The sequence below is a fragment of the Furipterus horrens genome, unplaced genomic scaffold, assembly GCF_987537825.1.
Source record: "Furipterus horrens unplaced genomic scaffold, mFurHor1.1.pri manual_scaffold_11, whole genome shotgun sequence".
Lineage (NCBI taxonomy): Eukaryota > Metazoa > Chordata > Mammalia > Chiroptera > Furipteridae > Furipterus > Furipterus horrens.
The window spans coordinates 89,330,089-89,351,709 of NW_028327181.1; the positions used below are offsets into that span (position 1 = coordinate 89,330,089).

At 37.7% G+C, this 21,621-nt stretch overlaps 1 protein-coding gene across 2 annotated transcripts in view; it reads right to left on the reverse strand.

The window, feature by feature from the left end:
- TANC2 (tetratricopeptide repeat, ankyrin repeat and coiled-coil containing 2) overlaps positions 1-21,621 on the reverse strand; it is a 275,799-nt gene that overhangs the window by 190,043 nt on the left and 64,135 nt on the right. For both annotated transcript variants that reach the window (XM_090292221.1, XM_090292222.1), the window contains exon 3: positions 19,045-19,116. In XM_090292221.1, the coding sequence (XP_090148347.1) occupies positions 19,045-19,116 (72 nt within the window). The remainder of the gene's footprint in view (positions 1-19,044; positions 19,117-21,621) is intronic.

Sequence of the window (21,621 nt, forward strand, 5' to 3'; positions counted from 1 at the left end):
TCATGACCTGCAATTACCTGGTTCTTTTATTTGTCTCACTCCTCTAGAACAGCAATTTTTAACCTTTTTCGTCTCATGGCACACCAAAAACATATTTTTTGCCAATTTGACAAAAAAAAAAAAAAAAAAAAAGGTATAATTTTGATTTATTCACACCAGATGGCTATTATTGTGTTGCCTTTTTTTTTTTTTTCAATTTGACAATCTAAAGGAAATGAGGTCAGTGCTCCTGATTAAATAGCCAGGTACTACATGTTTTAAAAATTCTTGTGGCGCATTGGTTGAAAATTGCTGCTGTAGAATGAAAGCATCACAACAAAATGTATTTTCTGTCTTGCTTACAGCACTTGCCCCTCAGTCCTACTGAAACCTGGACACGGGGTAGACCCTGGGTGGGCAGGGGTGGTATGGCTGACTCAGGCCTCTAGTCTTCTGTGGAGGCCCAGATGTGGCCCTTCCATCTACATATCCTATCAGTGTTTTCCTCTCACAGTTACAGTCTCAGCACAGAAAGAACATCTTTTCTTAAAGAGGCTTTAATGCACCAGCTACGATCTCCAGACACAGTTGAAGAAAAGTAGTGAAAGCTGGCATCAGAGAGGAAAACTCAGTTTATCCCCACAATGTCTGCAACAATGAGACACAAATAGAAAGGAATCTTTTTGGGATAAATTTTATGAATGTAATCTATGTGAAAAAGTCTTTAGAGGGGACACATCTTATTTTGTAGAAGAGAGATCATAGAAGAAAGACAGACAAATCATGAATGTAACGACTATAAGAAAGCTCTTGGTAATCGTTATTCCCATTAGAGACATGGGAGATTTCAAAATAAAGAGAAACTTCTTCAAATAATTTCAGAGCAGGAGAGCATCTGGGCTATAGTCATCCCTACAATGTACATGAGAACTCACAGTGAAGACAACCTTTATTAAGGTAAGCAGTGGAAAATTCTTTAGAAACATCTAGTCTTGTGGTGCACACAAGAATACATACTAAGAAGAAACTCTATGGACACAAAGACTCAGGGAAAGCCTACAGCCAAATCACTCATTTTACTGCTCACCAGAGCATCTATCCACACTAGGGAGAAACTCTACAAATGCAATGACTGAGAAAAAGCCTTCAGGAGGAACATTAAGCTCACAATGCCGATGTGAATACACACTAGAGAGAAATACTATGACTACAATGAATTCAGAAAAGCCTTCAAAAGTAGCTTTATTTAACCTTACTGAACACATGAGTACATCCTGGTTAGAAAATCCAGGGATGCAGTGACTATGGATAAGTTATCAGAAGTCACTCATCCCATAGGAAAAATGGAGAAGAACTCTGTATGTGTAATGAATGTGAGAAAGTCTTCAATGATCCCTTTCACCTTTAGAGAGACATAAGAATTCACACTGGAGAGGAGCCTTCTCAATATATACAACGTGGGAAAGCCATCAGCCCAAACTTTTCCCTTGTTTTACATACCAGAATTAATACAAAGAAACAAATAGTATGAGTGTTTTACAAATACCAGCAAGGATATATATTTGAAAAACATGACCAGGTTCCCATTCCAGGAAAGATAGAACAAGCATACTCGACCTTTACTCACCCATTGAATGCAAATATAAACCCTTGAAAGGATGCTTAGATTTCACTTCCAGTTTCCAAAGAGGGAGGGGAAAAAAAACACAACCACCCCAACGGAGAAGCACTAGTGAAGCTCACAGTCCAGGGGCATAGGCTAACCGAAAGGCTGAGACCTAATCATAGGACTTAGGATGCTTTCCCTCCCCACACCTTACAACTACATTACTATTTACCACAGTTCATATTACCCAGTACATGTTGTCCATTTTTCAGCAGAAACTTACAAGGCATACTAGAAGGCAAACACAGTTTGGAGAGACAGAACATACATCAGAACCAGACCCACATATGGCTGGGATGTTGGAATTATCAGACTGTGAATTTAAGAAATGAAAAACTTAGGTATAATTCTTAAAAAATAGGTACAAGAGCCACATCAGAAGAACTACAAAACTCTGATGAAAGAAATCTAAGATCTAAGTAGATGGAGAGATAGTTCACATTCATGGATAGGAAGAATCAATATTGTCAAAATGTCAGTTCTTTCAAAATTGACTTAAGAGAGTCAATGCAATTTCAATTAAATCCCAGGGAGTTATTTTTGCTGGTATCAACAGACTGATTCTAATGTTTATATGGAGAGTCAAGGAACCAGAATAGCCAACGCAATAGTTGAAAGGGAAGAACAAAATGGAGGACTGACACTACTGAACTTCAAGATGCACTATAAAGCCAGAGTAATCAAGGCAATGTGGTACTCTGAAAAAGAATAAACAAACAGATCAATGGAACAGAATAGAGGGCCCAGAAATAGGCACACATAAATACGGACTTTGTCAAAGAGAAAACGGGCAATACAATAGAGAAAAGATAGACTTTCAACAATTGGTGTTGGGACAACTGGACATACACATTAAAAAAATGAATCTAAATATGGCCCTTACACCCCTCACACACATAGAAAAAAGATTAACTCAAAATGGATCATATACCTAATATGCAATACTATAAAACCCCTAAAAGACAAGAGAAAATTTAATGTGACCATGGGGATGGCCATACTTTTTTAGATAAAACCCAAGGCATGATCCATGAAATAATTAATAGGCTAGACTTCATTAAAATTCAAACAACTTCAAGCCTTGGCCAGTGTGGCTCAGCTGGCTGGTTGTTGTCCCGCAAAGTGAAAGGTCTCCTGTTTGAATCCTGGTCAGGGTACATGTCTAGGTTGCAGGTTTGGTCCCCAATCGGGGCGCATGTGAGAGGCAATCACTTGATGCTTCTCTCCCATTGATGTGTCTCTCCCTCCCTCCCCCTCTCTCTAATAAATAAACAAATAAATATTTAAAGCAACTTCTCTATGAAAGACACTGTCAAGAAAATAAGAAAAACCTCAGATGAGGAAAAAACATTTGCAAAAGACACAACTGATAAGGATCTGTTACACAAAAATATACATTCAACAACAAGGAAAGTAAAACATGGGCAAAAGATATGAATAGCCACCTCACCAAAGAAGATTATTTAGATGGCAAATAAACATATAAAAAGACATTCAATGCTACATGTCATTAAAAAATTGCAAATTAAAACAGCAATGAGATACCACTGCCGATCTTTTAGACTGGCCAAAATCCAAAACACTGACAACACCAAATGCTGACAAGTACGCGTAACAACAGGAACTCTCAGTCATTGCTGGCAGGAATGCAAAATGGTCAGCCTCCTTTGGAAGACAGTTTGGCAGTTTCTTATAAAACTAAACATGCTCTTACCTTGTAAACCAGCAATCCTGCTCCTTGGTATTTACCCAAATGAGTTGAAAAGTTATGTCCACACACAAAAACTGCACATGGATGTTTATAACAGCTTTATTCATCACTGTCGAACTTGGAAGCAACCAAGATGTCCTTCAACAAGTGAATGAATAAATAAGCTGCGGCATATCCAGACAATGCAATATTATTCAGTGCTAAAAAGAAATGAACTATTGTACTATAAAAAAGACATGGAGGAACCTTAAATGCATATTACTAAGTGAAAGAAGCCCATCAGAAAAAAGTACAAACTGTAAAATTCCAACTGTATGTCATTCTGGAAAAGGTAGAACTATAAAAACAGTAAAAAGAGACTTCTGGCCAAGATGGAGGTGTAGGTAGACATGCTTCACCTCCTTGCACAACTATAAGAAGGGCCACAACTAACTCAGAACAAAAAACAACCAGAACCATCAGAAAATCAAACTGTATGGAAGTCCAACATAGAAGATTTAAAGAAGAAATATTCATCCAGACTGGTAGGAGGGGTGGAGACAGGGAGACAGGGAGCAGGGAGGAGAGGACGTGGTGTGGCGATGGCGAGGCAGCGGCAGCCACTGGAACGGGTGGTCCCACGTTCATGTGTGGTGGATAAAAACTGGAGGGACACCTGGGGAACGATCCCAGCCCAAGGCCAGAACACGCAGCACAGGGTTCCAGCTGGGAAAATAAAGCCTCATAGATTCTGGCTGTGAAAACCAGTAGGAGGAGCGGTGGGGAGAGAAACATGGAGGGAGCTATTGTTTCAGGAACTAAAGGCATGACTGGCCTTAACCCCAGGTAACCATAAGCAGTTCCACCTTTGTGCCTCAGGAGGACTGCAAGGTTATCAAGATGCTATCTGAGCCATTGTGCACCAGGGTGAGGTGACAACCGCCCAGAGTACAAAGACCACTGCCCAGGACACAGATGAAAGAATGCTGTAGCTTTTATCCAGTTAACCTTTTCCCGAATTCCAAATCCCTTATCTACACTTTTCTTCTCCTTATAAAAAGTCTGTTCATAGTGGAACTTAAGACAGTCTGTTAGGTTACAAACCCGCTGTCTTCTCAGATTGCCAACCACCTGAATAAAGGAAGGAAGGAAGGAAGGAAGGAAGGAAGGAAGGAAGGAAGGAAGAAACAAGGAAGGAAGGAAGGAAGGAAGGAAGGAAGGAAGGAAGGAAGGAAAGAAAAATAAACCAGTGGGAGTTGGGGTGGCAGAGGAAACTGCTCATCTCTGAGGAGAGTTCATTTAGAGGGTTCCCACAGTCCTAGAATGCATGCAAACCCACCCATCATGGGAACCACCACCACCAGGGCAACAGCTAGAGAGGTGCCAGCTGTATACAGGAAGTGGGCGAAGTGACTGGAAATGGGGCAAGTGCCCAGAAAGAGGCATAGTTCCCTCTCTGACACCTCCCCTACGTACAGGGCCACAAAGCAGTGAAATGGGTTGCCCTGCACTGGCAAATACCTAGGACCCTGCCCCTTACATCGTAACAGGTGCACCAAGACAGGCAGTCAAAGCAGCTCTACCTAATAAACAAAAACAAAGACAGGGAGGCTGCCAAATAGAGGAGACAAAGAAATATGGTCCAAGTGAAAGAACAGATCAAAACTCCAGAAAAAGAACTAAGTGAAACAGAGATAGCCAACCTATCAGATGCAGAGTTCAAAACACTGGTGATAAGGATGCCACTGAGTATGGCAAATGCATAAAGGAAGAAGTAAAAGCTACACTGAGTGAAATAAAGAAAAATCCACAGTGAACCAATAGTAAAAGGAGGGAAGCTGGGGTTCAAATCAATGGTTTTGAACATAAGGAAGAAATAAACAGTTAACCAGTACAGAATAAAGAAACAAGAATTCGAAAAAATGAGGAGAGAATAAGAAGGATCTGAAATATCTCCAAAAGTGCCAACATCCAAATTATAAGGATGCCAGAAGAAGAGCAAGAAATTGAAAACTTATTTGAAAAAAATAATGAAAGAAAACTCATATAATATTTAGAGTGCGCAGGATATAATCCAAAATTACATGGCATATAATCCAACAGGAAAATCTCAATTTGAGAAGAAAAAGTCGATAAACAGATGTCATTCCTGATATTACACAGATGTTAGAATTAAAAACCAAGCCCTGGCTGGTGTAGCTCAGTTGATTGGAGCACTGTCCCACAGACAGAAAGGTCACCAGTTGGATTCCCAGTCAGGGCACATGCCCAGGCTGCAGTTTCAATCCCTGGTTGGGGCGTGTATGAGAAGGCAAGCAATCAAAGTTTCTCTCTCACATCAATATCTATCTCTATCTCTCTCTACCTCTCCCTCGCTCTCTAAAAAGCAATAAAAAATGTCCTTGAGTGATGATTTTTAAAAAATAATAAAATAAAAATAGAATAAAAACTAAAGACCTTAGAGCAACTATTACAATGTTTCAATAAGTAAAGGCAAACATTCTTGAAAAAAAGAGAGAGAGAAAATCTGGTGTGTATTTTACACATACAACACAGCTCCCTTCAGACCAGCCACATTTCAACTACTCAATACCATGTGTAGCCAATGACTGACTACTATAGTGCACAGTGAAGTTTCAGACCTAAATCCAAAATCACATTCAGTCTCCAGAGTAAAAGTGTGGTCCAATCATTAAACACTAGAAAGATCCAAGGGTGATAATAACTGCTGTGATATTCCCATTCAACTTGTCTGTATGGTTTATGCAGAAGCAGGACAGAACTTGGAAAATGACAGTGAATTTTTGACTCCTACTGCTGCTACTGTTTTATATGTGGTTTTGTTGCTAAAGCAAATCAATATATCCCTGGCACCTGGTTTGCATTTATTAACTTAATAATGAGATCATCATAAGCAGTATACATTCAGCTGTCAGAGTCAGCTATACATTTTCACTGCCCTACCTTCTATTAGTTCTCCTGCTCCAGGTAATAATCTAATCCACAGGGACCTTAACTGCATTTCCATTCCATAGGCCACCATGCTGGTCTACTACACCGGTAATGTCATGCGAATTAGACTTGGGAAACAGGAAGAGGCAGCTGAGCTAGACACTGTGGTAAAACACATGGATGTCAGAGGGTGGGAAATAAATCCTGCAAGAATTCAGGTCTTCCACAATGGTGAAACTGCTGTGAGCCTCGTGGCCTTAAGCAACCCAAGAGAACCCTTCCAAGGTGCAGAAGTTGCTGCACCTACTCTCTCTCTTACTGATGAGAAAGATGTGCAATGTCCCTTCGATTTTTGAAGCAGCTTGTACCTCATGGGTATGCTACTATGAACCATTTACCAAGGAGACTGCTGGGTGTGAGGAAGGCCCAGAACAATAAAAGGCTCAGAAACAAGTATGCGCTGCCACGAAAGCTGCTTTGCCACTTGGGTAATATAACCCACCATATCCATGTTGCTTAAGTATCCGTGGCAGATAGGGATCTTGTGTGGGGCTTATTGGAGAAATGTAAGCGAATCTCAGAGCAAACCTCTAGTATTTTATTTTAAAACTATGCCATCCTGTGCAAGTAACTATTATCCTTTTTTTTGGAAAAACAGTTTTTGGCTTACCACAGGGGCTTACAATGAATGCTTGACCATGAGCCACCATGTTACCATGTGACCTAGGCAGCCCACCATGAACTGAGTATTGTTGAACCAAAAAAAGCAATATGGTTGGTGTATAGTGTAGCACTTCATCATCAAAAGGAAGTATATATGAGAGCAAGCTTGAGCAGGTCCTAAAGGCATAAATAATTTGCATGAGCAAGTGGCCTAGATGCCCAAGGTTTCTACTCCTGTTATATTGCTCCTTTTCTCCCAATATGAATATATTTGATTTCATGAAGAATTCTCTGTGACTACCTCACAGTTGGGGAGGAGGGATGGGAGGCAGTACTCAGGCTTGTTTACTGATAGCTCTGTGTGATAGCATGAGGATGACAACATCACAACTTTACCCTGGGGGAGTCCTAAAGGGCAGTGATGAAGGGAAACCCTTCTTGGAAGAAATGTGAGCAGGGTGAACAGGATACCTAGTTGCTCATTTTGCCTGCAAGGAGAGATGACAAAGGTACTGTTCTACACTGACTCATGGATAGTGTTTAATGATGTGACTGGATATTCAGGGCTTTGGAATGAGTGATAGAAAACTGGTGACAAGGAAATTTGGAGATGGAAGTATATGGATAGACCTCCTTAAAAGGGCAAAGAATATGGTGTAAGTTATGTCCCATGTAAATGCTTACCAAAGAGCAAACTCTGCAGATTTAGATGCATGATAACCCAGTAAATAAAATAACTGGTTTGGAGGACTCAGCCAGTATCTTTACCTAACCATTCTATTCTTGCCAGTGGGCTCATTCACAAAGAGGCATGGTAACAGGGATGGGATTTATACATGGGATTGGCAATACGGACTTCCACTCACCAGTGCCAATCTGGCCATAACCACCACTGAGTGTCTACCTGCCAACAGTCCATACATGTTACATGCACTGGGAAAGAGGGAGGTGGATGCCACCAATATATGGTACCATTCATGGATAGTTAGTCAATGATCTCTGTACTCATTTCTAGCTCCTGATGGTTTCCCCTTCCTTCTTAATAAATCAACTATGAATTTAAAATATTGTTTATAGTGTGAAGGTTTTCAGGTTGTCTTAGTCTGCCCCCTTGTGGGAACCAGCTCTTCAATCTCTCACTAGGAATAAAATTTATTAAATCCAAACTGCTCCTCAAACAAAAGAAAACAAAAATATATACGTATATATTTCCTCAACAATAATTTTACCCTAGGCTTTACCAATAGGTTCCTTCCTGTCCTTTGTTATCCAACTGTCTATGAACCTTCATTAAAATTTATAAAGTTTTTCAAAGAGGTTTTTCTGTTATCGCTTGCCAGGAAAATTCAGGTAAAAATATATTAAATCAAAATCTTTCTAGATTCCAACATATCTTTTCCAAACTTTATAGCTGCCATGTTTTTATTCCCTTTCTTTCATAGACACATCAACAAGGAGTGTCCTCTCCAAAGCTTCCAGTGTTAACTGAGTAAGATACTTCATATGTTATGACATAAAATGTGCTTGGGGTTGCAGATTCCAAAAGTTTAAGATGTTACTAAATAAATGACTATGAATCACTCTGAAAATATGAACACCCATCGATGAGGGAATAGCAAAATAAATAATGATTTACTAATGCTATGGACCATTACACAGACTTTAAGAAATTATAATTTAAGTATGTCCTTGGAGATATGGCCAGGTTATGCTGTTAACTGTGGGAGAAGAGAACTAAAACCATGTTTTGTTTTGTTTTTTAATTTTAAACTAATACACACACACACATACCCCCACATCCTTGCATAAGCCAGTAGGAGCTCAGTGACACATCCCTAGCACCCCAAGATAATAAGAAATTATTGGCTAGAAGGCCAATATCAAGTTTAATTTTATGGAAGAAAGGTATTACACAAAGAATAATCAAGAAGTTATATCTCTGAAGAAATACTGGACCAGAAATAAAGACAATTCAGAAGGATTTATCATTTAAGGTCAGATCTTTTCTTTCAATTCTTATCCAACCACCAACAAAGAAATTTGTATTTTAAATATCAGAAAGAAAAAGTTATAAATACATGCTACTAACGAGACTGATATAAATGAAACTTTGGGTATAGATCAGTATAAAGTCTAATTATTTCCTACTGAAAATAATACCTATTTCGGAGTATTACTCTGAAAAATAAATGAGGATCATATGAGAGTACCTAGCCCAGAACCTGGAAGATATATATGAGGTCTGTCTAGAAAGTATCCAGCCATGTAATATGAAAAATAGAGGCATTTATTGAAGAAGATACAAGACACAAGAAACATTGTACAAAGGACAATGACACCTCAGTCCCCTTCAAAGCAGGCACCTTGGGACCTCACACAGTTCTCACAATCGCCATCATCTGCCCCATTGTATTTTCCTGAATACCATCACTGGCCTGAAATCTCTTCCCTTTCTAAAAGGTGATTTTAGTTTTGGGAAAAGCAAGAAGTCACAGGGTGCCAAATCTGGGCTGTAGGGGGACTGAGTCACGTGGGGCATTTGATGTTTCTCAAAAAAACTCTGCATGATGCATAAGCAAACAAGTTGTCGTGATGAAGTTGCCAATCATCAATAGCCCATAGCTGTGGCCTTCTGAATCATCTGAATAGTTCCCATGGAGGAATGTTCAAGCTTAATGCAAAATCTGATGTAGTTTCATGGCTCTATCTGCTCAGTCATTTTTAATGTGATGGCCACACAGTCCACATGCTCACTCAATAGCATCTACCACCACCACTCACTAGTACAGTGAAGTCGTCATTGTTCATACATGTGCATTCCAGTCCACTCTTCTTGGCTGCCAGGTTACAACAATCTCACGTAAACTGTTCTCATTATATTAACTATGGCTGGACTTTTTCCAGGCAGACCTTGTATTATTAAATGTTATGTTTATTTTCTTTATTCTTAAAGCAATCTACTTTGAAAGTTAAATTATTTTTTATCATAATGATAAACTACTAAAACAACAAAATAATTTTGTGGATTATTGATGAGCCATAGCGATGCCTCTATGCCACATATATTGTTTGAGATACAGAAATTATACACTGAATACTGAAATAATTTTCTTTATCATTCTATATAATAAGACACTGCTGGCTTAATAAAGAAATATTTGTAATTTACCAGACTGAAAAATAATTTGTGTATGTTTCAAGAGTATGAACATCTCATTTCTACTAAATGTTTTATATATTTACAAGGAAAGAATCAGATGATAGCATATTTTATAATTTAGTATATTATTACTATAGACACACCAGCACAAACTTACCAAAGAAAACTGGCTCTAAATAATGGGAATCATGCAAAGCCAGACACTGTACAGTTTCCAGCATGAGTTGGTCATAGGCACTGTTACATCAATACACATCTTGTATATCAGAGCCTAACAATGTCTGTATAATGTGATCTTTGCAAAAGTAAATCAAAATTGAGTTTATACCAAATTACTTGGGCTTGTGCACTTATTTAATATCTAGAATCAAAAAGTTTAGTTTATGTATAAATGACCTCTACATAAAAAAAAAAAAATCATTTGATGCAAAAAAATAGAGCTAATACAACAACAGCAATGAAACAATTCTGATGAAGGAACTCATGATTCCTAAAAGACAGAATCAGAATTCCTAGAACTGATGAGTTTCCTTTAACAATCTGATGGTCTAAATGCAAAATGCTAGCTAGCACTGTGGTAGATTCTACTGTTAATAAACTCCTAGCTTACCATGAAAAATAGAAATCCAACAAATAACACCAAACATAGTAAATAGTATAATCTAATTATATACAATATACTATACTACTGGAAAACAGAAAATAACCACCCAACCTTAGAAGGCCATACTGGGGTTAAAATGGCACATCAGTTTTACAGTCATATTTCAAGAGTCTTATCTGTACACAAATCAATAGTTGACAGTTTGACAAACCACCCACATTCAACATATTTCTCACACTGCTTTACTTTTTCAGTGACGTAACAGAAGTGGACATCAACTCATTAGGTGGCCAGGCCACACAACATGCTTTCCCAAGCACACTAAGTATTTGCTCATTCTTCCATTCAACAAACACTGATACATTTGTATATGCAAGTGTTCTAGAGCTACAGTGATGAACAAGACAAAGTCTCTGCTCACATGAAACCTGTTTTCTGGTAGTTGAGACAATAAACAAGTAAAGAATTAATTAATTTCAGATAGTGATAAATACTATGATGGTGATGGTCAGGTATTTAGGGAGGATGGTTAGAGAAGGCTTTTTTCCACCTAAGCAGAAATCTATAGCCAAGAAAACACTCTTAACATGTTTAAGCAAAAAGGCCAGCACAGATGAAACAGAACTGACAATGGAGGAATTGAGAAGACAGAGTTATAGCATCAGGAAAAGAGCAACTCAGGTAGGGAATGATAAAGACTCTGGAGTTTATTCTGAATGCGATAGGAAGCCACTGGAGAATTCTTTTTCAAGTTTAGGGAAATATATGATTTGATTTGTCTTAATAAGAGAACTATTGCTATCAAATGAACAATAGACTATATGTCGACAAGAATAAAAATAGTATGTTAAGACATGTTATAGTAGTAAAGAAAAAATGATGGTAGTTCAGACTAAAATAGCAACAACATAGGTGATGTGGAAATAACAGAAAATATATTTAAAAAAAAACAAATCCTTAAAGCATTATAAAACAATAATGTAAGAGAAATGTTAAGAAATCCATGGAAAACAGAAACTAGATGCAATTAGACTGAAAAAAAATTATAGCCCAGAGCATCTGTAGGAGGATAACTGAAAGATGAGTGTTTCCAGGTCTGTTTTAAGCACAGACACCAGAGATATGAGAAACAGGAAGGGCCAAGGGGCAGCAATCTGAATAAGAGGGGTGGGACCTGCTTTAGTCCCAGCAGTCAGGCCCTCTCCCACCTCCTACATTTGACAAGCAGAAGGGCATGAGAGGTCTCTGCCTCTGAAGTAGAGCAATGACTGTGGGTGGGAATGTCTGAGTCAGAATCCACTGCACCCAAGAGACAGATCAGAGGCCAATCTAGCTAATTAACACACAGGAGAAAGCACTCATGCTCGAAGGATAAGACACCTAACCAGACACCTTACCTTCCATGTCCGCTATTATTATAGAAGAGACATTAAATAACAATTGGGTAGGGCAGTTTATCATGCATTATGCACCTATATAGGCATATCTGTTGTTTAAAATTAGTGTTTGTTCTGAATAAACTGGCCTCTGTTCTGGTTGGTTGAGACTTATGGCCTACTCATTACTAAATATTTTGAATATCATCCCTCCAGAGAGGCAAATACAAAATATAATAAAATGAAAGGACTCTGGTTCTGGATTGAGGTGGAATAAGCACACTCCACCTTAAATGATGTAAACTGACACCCTGAATGTAACTGAAAAACCCTGGAAAGAATGATGGAGCAGCAATCTGAGGACTCTAAAAGTAAATACAGGTAACCCCCATATAACATGGTTGTTAGGTTCCTAACAAATGTCGTGTTAGGCAAATCCATGTTATACGAAACAAGAACTAGTACCAAAAGGGGTATTAGGTTCTAAAAATTTTAAAAACATACTATTATATTTTTATAATTGAGAGAAATATCTTTATTAAAGGAATTTTCATCAAAAGTATTACATATTAATATGAATATTTTACATATGTAATATTAATGTATTACGTATTAATAAGTAATGTTTTCTTCGTCATCACTACTAAGCTCCATTAACCAAATGCATTTTCTTTTTGACAAGATAGCCTCATCCTCTGAACTTTCTTCAGCATTATCTTGATTTCTATGCTCTACTTTTTGCAAAAAATCTTTAATTTTTAGATGGCTTACTTTTAGCTGAGAGAGCTGTATAAATGTCATTATACATTGCTAAGCACTTGAAGTTCTCTCTTAAACTTTGTGCTCCTTTCAGTGCAAGGATCTTCATTTAAGAAATATGACTCTTAACTGTTTGGCTAAGTCTAGGCCTTCCTTTACACTCTTTAGAGTAAATTGATAAGTACATGAACGAATGAAAAATTTTAAATGAGTTATCTTTTGCTCTTAAAAGCTTTCATCACATTCAGTATTGTATGCGGATTTCCCTAATTTCGTGTTACATGGGAGTTTTCCCCAATTCTCTAACCGTGTTAGAGTGAAACCATGTTTATAGAAGTACCATGTTATACGGGGGATACCTGTAGTAGCAGCCAAATTGTGGAAGGAAACCAGAACTTGAAGGACAACAAACTCAATGGCGTATTTCCTATTGTTTCTTATGTCCTCAAACTTCTAGCCTGAACTCGAAGGCAGTCCAAATCCTGGAATTGCACACCAAGGACAAACAGAAAGATACAAGACAATCTTCTCTCCCAGTATGAATAAGGTGTGGGAAGAGGTACTGTATATGGGACAGAGAGAGTGGAAGAAATCCCTGGCTTTTTTCCTTTTTTGCCCTTCTCTTCCAGGTCTGCCCCCAGGTAACCCTGTTTTACTTCTAGCAGCTGTAGCTGAGGGAATATTTAAATCTCTGAGGAAGGGGAATACTTTCTGCCAGAGGATTAGTGGTATGAGGAATGTGATAAAATTGTAAGGAAAAATAAATTAATCCACATTTACAATCTGAGATTTCAATATTTCTCTCCTAAAAACTGACAGAACACACAGACAAAAAATCAGCAAGGAACACAAGACTTGAACAACACTATCAACTTGACAAGACTGACACTTATAGAACGTTACACATTTTTCTTTTAAGTGCACACAATACATTTAAGACAGATTATTTCATAGGCCATTATACAGGTATCAATAAAAAATCATTCAATTCACAGAATGGCTGTTCTTTGACCACACTGAAATTCAAATAGAAATCATTATGAGAAAGATATTTGGAAAATTCCCAAGTGCTTGGAAACTGTACTATCACACTTCTGATTAACACCTGGGTTTAAAAAAGAAATCAAAAGGGAAATTAGACACTACTTTGTTTAAATAAAAATGAAAACACTTCTCATCAAAGTATGTGAAATGCAGGTAAAGCAAGACATAAAGGGGACTTGGTAGCACTAAAATTTCTGTGTTAGAGAAGGAAGTTCACTTCTGTCCAAGATGGAGGCCTAGACCGACATGCTCTGTCTCCCTCCACAACTGAGAAGGAATACAACTACCGCAAAACCAGAAATAACCAGTAGTTCTAGAAAATAAATGGAAGTTCAGAAAATAAATGGAAGTCCAACGTATAAAGTTATAAAGAAGTGGTGCTCATCCAGATGGGTAGGAGGGGTGAGCCGGGGCGGAGAGGTCAAGCTGTTCTGGCAGCAGCAGCTGCAGTGACAGCGGCGGGACGGCGGTAAGCACAAACACCTGTACTTAAGGGGAGGTGAGAAGCGCCTGGGGAGTACCCCTGGCTACAGACCAGACCCGTCAAGCTTGCGATTCCAACACTGGGGAAGGCAGACCCCCACTGCTTTGGACTGTGAGGGATGGAGGGGGTGGGGATGGAGGAGGAGGCTCCCAGTCTCTCAGCGAAGAGTGAATGGCAGGAATCCATCTTGGACCCCCACCCCCACAGAAAATGCCACAGCGTGGTGAGAAGGGTTGTCCTGTAGCAATGAGTGCACGGGGTTCAATCCCCTATAGCGTAGGAGGTGTGACAGCCCCACCCAGGAAGCAAAGGTAAACACAAAACTGTCAGCATGGCACAGATCATGATAGAGATCCTAGTCATGCAGCTGACCAGACAGCAAATATCTAATCTAACGGCTCAGCAGATAGGAAATCTTTCTGAGGCACAGTTCGGAGCTTTGGTTATATGAATGCTTGCAGACCTAACAGCAGATCTTAAACAAGACAGGGAAGGAATGAAGGCTAGTCTTGCTGAAATGAATGAAAACACATATGAAACTAGTGGTGAGGGAAGGAAAACCAGGGATCAAATCAACACATCGAAACATACAAAAGGAACAAACAGTCAACCAGCACAGAAAAAGGAAACGAAAAGTGAGGAAAATGAGGAGGGACTCAGAAACCTATGGAACAGCCATAAGCAGGCCAACATCCAAATCACAGGGTTGCCAGAAGGTGAAGAAGAACCAGAAATTGAAAAATTACGTGAAAAAATAATGAAGCAGAACTTCCCGAACTTGGGGAAGGAAATAGACTTACAGGTCCAGGAACCACAGAGCTCCAAAAATACTGGACCCAGGGAGAACCACACCAAGACACATTATAATCAAAGTGTCAAAAATTAAGGGTCAAGAGAGAATCTTAAAAGCAGCAAGAGAAAAGAAGAGAATTACATACAAAGGGGTCCCAAAAGGACTATCAACCGATTTCTCAAAAGAAACTCTGCAGGCAAGAAGGGACTGGCAAGAAATATTCAAAGTAATGAAAAGCAAGAACCTACAACCACAATTACTCTATCCAGCAAAGCTGTCATTCAGAATAGAAAGGCAGAGAAAGTGCTTCCAGGACAAAGTAAAACTGAAGGAGTTCATCAGATCAAAACCACTGTTATATGAAATGTTAAAGGGACTTGTTGAGGAGAAAGAGGATCAAAACTATGAACATTAAAATGAAAACTGTATCCCAACAACCAACAACAGAAGCTAGGGAATTGAATCAAAAGCAAACTAATTAGGCAACAAGAGTGGGAAAAGAATTATAGTTATGGGGAACATTATGGGTGGAGGTCAGCAGGGAGGAGGAAGTGGGGAAAGGGAGGGAGATGGTACAGGAATTAGGAAGCATAGTAGGAGTGAGTGGAGTAGATAGAAAGATGTTGAGAAGAACTATATGCACAACCAATGGGCATGGACTAAGGGGTGGGGGACAACTGGAGGGGGGGTCACTGGGTGGAAAGGAACAACTGGAAAAGAAATTGAGACAACTGTAACAGCATAATCAATAAAGCATATTAAAAATAAAAAATAAAAGAAAGTTCAGATATCAATGGCCTCAAGTTCTACATTAAGAAACTACTAAAGGAGGAAATTAAACACAAAGCAGGTCAAAGAAAGGAAATAATAAAGCAGAAATCAATGAAACAGAAAACAGAAAAGCAATACAGAAAATAACTGAAAACTGACACTGATGTTTTGAGACCAATAAAATTGATATAACTCTATTTAGAATGAACAGGACAATAAAAAAGAAGACCCAAATTTCCAGTATCTAGAATGAGAGGTGACACCAGTACAGCCTCTACAGATTTTAAAAGATCACTTAAGAAGAAATAGATAATTCAAATAGTTCTATATATATTAAAGAAACTCAATGTGTATTTTAAAACTTTCCCACAAAGAAGAATGAATGGCAATTCTAAACAAAATCTTCCAGAAAACTGAAAAGAAGGAAATATCCTTCAACTTTCAACTAATTCTATAAGGGCAGCATTACCCTGATATCAAAATCAGACATTACAAGACAAGAACACTGAAGATCGGTATCCCACATGAACACAGATGTAAAAATAATTAAATTGGCTTAGTGAACCAAATCTATCAACTGCACAAAATCAGGCCACACAAGCCAGATCTTCTCATCTTGCTTTAGAGCACTCCTTCCTAACCATAATGGTCCAAATTAAATAATGAAAATATTACACCAAAGCTGATTAAACTTATAAGGTTTTCTACTGGAGGTGAATGACATGGACATCAGCTATCCCACACCCTGTCCCAAGGACTGGACTTATTCTAACATCTTTCCTACACATTGTTTTCCCCTGAGTTTACAAATTTTTTCACATTATTTTATGTATTTATCACCAATTCAAACCTGAGCCTTTTGTCTAAAGCTTTTCTAAAGATAATTAAATGCATCAGGTTTCTATCACTCTTATTTCCTGAGGATGAGTCTTCTAACCTACTCCAATCTGGTCTGGCTGTCCCCTGTCCCTGTCTTTTCATTGTCATCCTGAAGATTTCTTCACTTTCTCCTTTGTTAAATTTCCCATTTCCTGTAACCCATTTCTTTTATTTGGCTGACTTTCTCATTTTTGATGGATTACAACCTCCAACATATTCATAGAGAGGAGTACAAGACAGGAAAAAAAAAAAAAAAAAAGAAACAAATGAAAAAAACCACCTTATGTCTTAAAACATCTTAATTTTATTTTTATATCTGATTAACAGTTTTGATTCACATGGAATATTAAGGTTGAAATTATTTTCCTTCAAAACTTTTAAAGTGATACTACTCCATTTTTCATTTAGGTTCCAATGCTACCACTGAGTAGTCCAGAGCCAGTTGATTCCTGTTACTTTGTATTTGACAAGTTTTTTCGTCTCTGGAAGCATGAAAGATCTGTTTGGCCCAGTAATTTGAAATTTCACCACAATGTGTCTCTGTGTTTATCTTCATCCATTGTACCAAATACTCAGTAGGCCTTTCAACCAGGAACCTCAAGTTCAAGAAAGTTCTCTTGAACCATTTATTGATTATTTCTTTCCTATTTTCTCTGTTCTTTCTTTTGGGAACAACTATCATTTAAATATTGAAACTCCTGGACTGGTCCTGTGAGTTTCTTAATGCGCCTCACTTCTTTTATATAATCTTCGTCTTTTTGCTCAGCTTTTTCAGAGTTCTTCAACATTAATTTTTTAACACTTCTAAAAGCTTTTGGTCTCTGCTATCGGAATTTTAATGTTGAAAGCCTCTTTTAAAGATCAGAATATTATTCTTTTATAGTATCTCCTTCTTGTTTCATGACTATTATTTTCTCTTATTTCCCTAAGGATTTAATAATAATGGTTCTATTATTTCCTTCTGCAAAATTTCTGTTCTCCATCTTTCATACATTAGAGGGTTTCTTTAAATATCTAGTAATCTTTTATTACCTGCTCATACTTAGGATAAGAGGACTCAAAGGCTGAGTGACAGTTTTGATACATGGAGTGATCTAGCTGAGCTCTTTATTTAAGAAATCTCTGATGACTACCTTTATGTGTCTTTCTTTTTCACCAGATTCCTCAAAATGACTAAGTAGTAGTATAAATTAAAATTTCCAAATTAACCTGCAACAAACTATTTTATAAAAATAATGCAACTCTAAAACTGGAAAAGAAAAAGTTGAAGATAAAAAGGAACAGGATTGTGGACTATATGAACCAGGAGCTTCCACACGCTTGTACATCTGTATAGCTAAGCTTGTTTTACTGTTAAGTAAAGAGTCTCTAAAAACCAAACTCAGTAATGACTGCGTGAAAGTTTGTAATATATCATCATTTTGGGTTCTCAATTCTCATTCTCTTAAGAGATCATTTCATTCATTCAACAATATTTTTTCAGTAACTACTATATACCAGGAGCTCATTCTTGGCACTGAAAATACAGCAATGGATAACTCAGATGAAAATCTCTGCAGTCATGAAACATTCATTCTAGTTTTGGACAAAGAAAATAAAATAAATACAAAGGTGTTAAGTACTATAAATAAAAAAGAAAGTGCTAGTGAGGTACTTTTAAACAAGGTAATTAAGGGAAGACCTACAAAAATTTCACTGTTACATAATATTTTTACCTTGTTTGGAAGCTGTCACTTCAAAAAACCAATTAAAAGCATATGGTGAATTTTAAACAGAATAGGAAAATAAGAAGATCCTAATTTAAGACACTAATTATAAACAAAAGCCAATTCATTCTTCTAAGAGCTAAGACTACAAACACAGCATTGATGAAATTTTAAAAAGCCAATGTGATGATACTCCAACAAATGTCACTGTTAAACATTTATTGATACTTCTAGTTATACTCCAAAAGTGATATACAGACATACGCCACGACGCTCCACAACTACTTAAAACCCTAATATCATTTTAAAAATGACATGAGACTATTCTTCATTTTCTTTTAGCTTGAACAAATGATATCATATGAACTTTAAGACTGTAACATTTAAAGCCCTAAATTTAAAACCCTCGAATAGCTAAACTAAACCCAGCGAAAACCCCAATCCTCAGATCAAGTACTAGGAAGGTATAGCTGATATCTTTTCTTTTTAATATAATAATCAATTCAATGAAAATTTACCTTGCCCAGAGCGGCCTTGGCGTGAGTCTACACTTGACTGTCTTCGATCTGGTGGTTCCTCGTTCCCTCCATCTGCATAAAATGAGAAAAAGCATAAGCAAATAGATCGTGAAATTAAAGAAATATATTCTCTGGGATTGCCTGTATCTTAAAATTACTATATCTATAATTTGTTTTCATTTCTTATAACTTCAATCATTAAAATAATCGAGGATATTTCCTATACAAACCAAAGGTTCTTATCTTTAATTTTTTTGTGGAGAAAATTTACTCTCGCTTCCTAAAGGGTGTTCTTTGCTAATCCACATACATACACTCTACTTTGCATAAAATGTAACAATGTTATCAACTCTGAAGTTCATTCACAGAATTCCAGTTTTTTCTTAAGATTTTATTTATTTTTGGACAGAGGGGAAGGGCGGATGAAAGAGAGGGAGAGAAACATTGATGTGCGAGAGAAACATCCATCAGTGGCCTCTCGCACGCTGCCAACCAGGGACCTGGCCTGCAACCCAGGCATGTGCCTTGACCGGGAATGAAACTGGTGACCTTTCGGTTTGGAGAACAACCACCAATCCACTGAGTCACCCAGTCAGGGCCAGAATTCCAGTGTAGAAGCCTTGATTTAAACCAATATCTAAATTAATTACAACTGCTTATTTGTCTAAAGTATACTAAATAATAAAAATTACATGTTTCATGAGTGATAACAAAATTCTATAATATATGAAAGAGCAATATAAATCAGAATCCGAAAAATTCAGAAAGAGGAGACAGAAACCAAGAAAGAATGAGAAATAAAACAAAAGTCATTTCAATAATGAAAACTAAACTATAAAAAAACAAGAGCAAATAAACATAACACAAGATCCTAAAGAACTAGAAGGTAAAAGGATAAAAAAAACTTTACCAAAATATTTTTTTAAAAAAGAAGAGATTTAAAAAACTTGCAAGAATGTAACAAATATTGGAAACAGGCAGAGGATCCAGCATATGGAGGAAAATAGGAGTCCCTAAAGAAGAAAACCAAAGTAAGAAAACAGACAGATTTAAAATCTATAATTTAAGAAAACTTTCTAGCTTTCTTAAGCATGTCGTCGTCGGCAGCCGTCCGTCTCGAGAGACGATGGTGTAGCTTCTTAAGAGTCTATCTGCACCGCCGAGAATGGCTGTGCAGTCCGACTCGGGAGTGACACGGTATCTGTCTCCTCCCGTGTTGAATCGACATCTTGCGATGACGCTGGAGTGTCCTCTCCAGTGAAGCTGAAGCTACAGAGCCTGGGCAGGGTGATATGGAGGGTCTGCTGTTGCCCATGCAGCAGACCCCCCCCTCTCTTCGCAGCTGAAGGATCCAAGGGAAAGACGGAGTCAATACAGCTTGGCTTCAGGTGCGCCGCAGGAGTTGCCGGTATTGACTACAATGTCAAACCGCCTTAGGGACTCCGGCTCCGGATTTTCTGTCGGGGTTTACTCCCTTAGCCTTTCCCCTGAAGAGGTATGCCGAAAGGCAGCGGAGGTTTTTTGGAGTCAGAGTTTTCCTTCTCTGATGTGCCCTGACTGGAAGATCGAACCAGCGACACTTAGCTCGCAGGCCGACGCTCAATCCACTGAGCCAAACCAGCCAGGGTGTCTTAAGCATGTAGACATGTGTAAATACATGTTTACATACTCAGACATATACACACACACACATACATAATTACATATTACAAGAGCACCATGTGTACTTGAGATAATCACTTAGATCAAGGAACCAAGACATTTCCTACTAAAATTACTGTACTTAAAAGAAAAAAGAAAAAAATCCTTTGGGCATTTAAGCAAAGACATCACATGATTTGTAAGAAAAAATACAAAAAGAAAATAGAATAACATATTTAAAATATACAAAGAAAAATTTGAGCCAAAGATTTTACATCCTATTAAATTTACCTTTAAATATAAAGCATAAAGACAAACAACACTTAAGAGTTTAAGGAACATTGTTCCCATGCTTTCTTCCTAGTTCTTGCCGAGAACTAACATTGGGCATCCAAAGTGCCTAGAGAGACATCAAAATCAAGACTAGTAATAACCATTAAATATACAACTGATTGTAGAATTAAGACTGCATGAGTTTTAAAACAGAAAGATTATAGAATGTAGCAGTGGCTATAAGATTTGACAATGCAGGTACAGCACAAATATAAACAAATGGAGGAAGACATGAAGAAAACATAAGCAAACAAAAATAATTAACCCATTTCAGTAATCAAAATTGGTGGTGTTAATGTCTTCAGACCATTATATTTATAATTAGGAATAAAGCAAATGAGTAATGATGGGATATTTTAATACTATCATCTCCTTGAGAGCCAGAATTCTCAATATAGGAGAAAGGTATTACAGAAATGAAGAAGAGAAGAAGTGAAAACTCTATGGCATTGAATCTACATTGGAAACATCAGTACCATCTTGTAAGTCACAGTTACATCCTAGCTCTGTCCACTGAAAACGCCTAGCACAGTGACTAACAGAGGAGCAATGACCATCTCTAGTGCCCATCTGTGTGACCTGGAAATATGATTCTCCACAAAC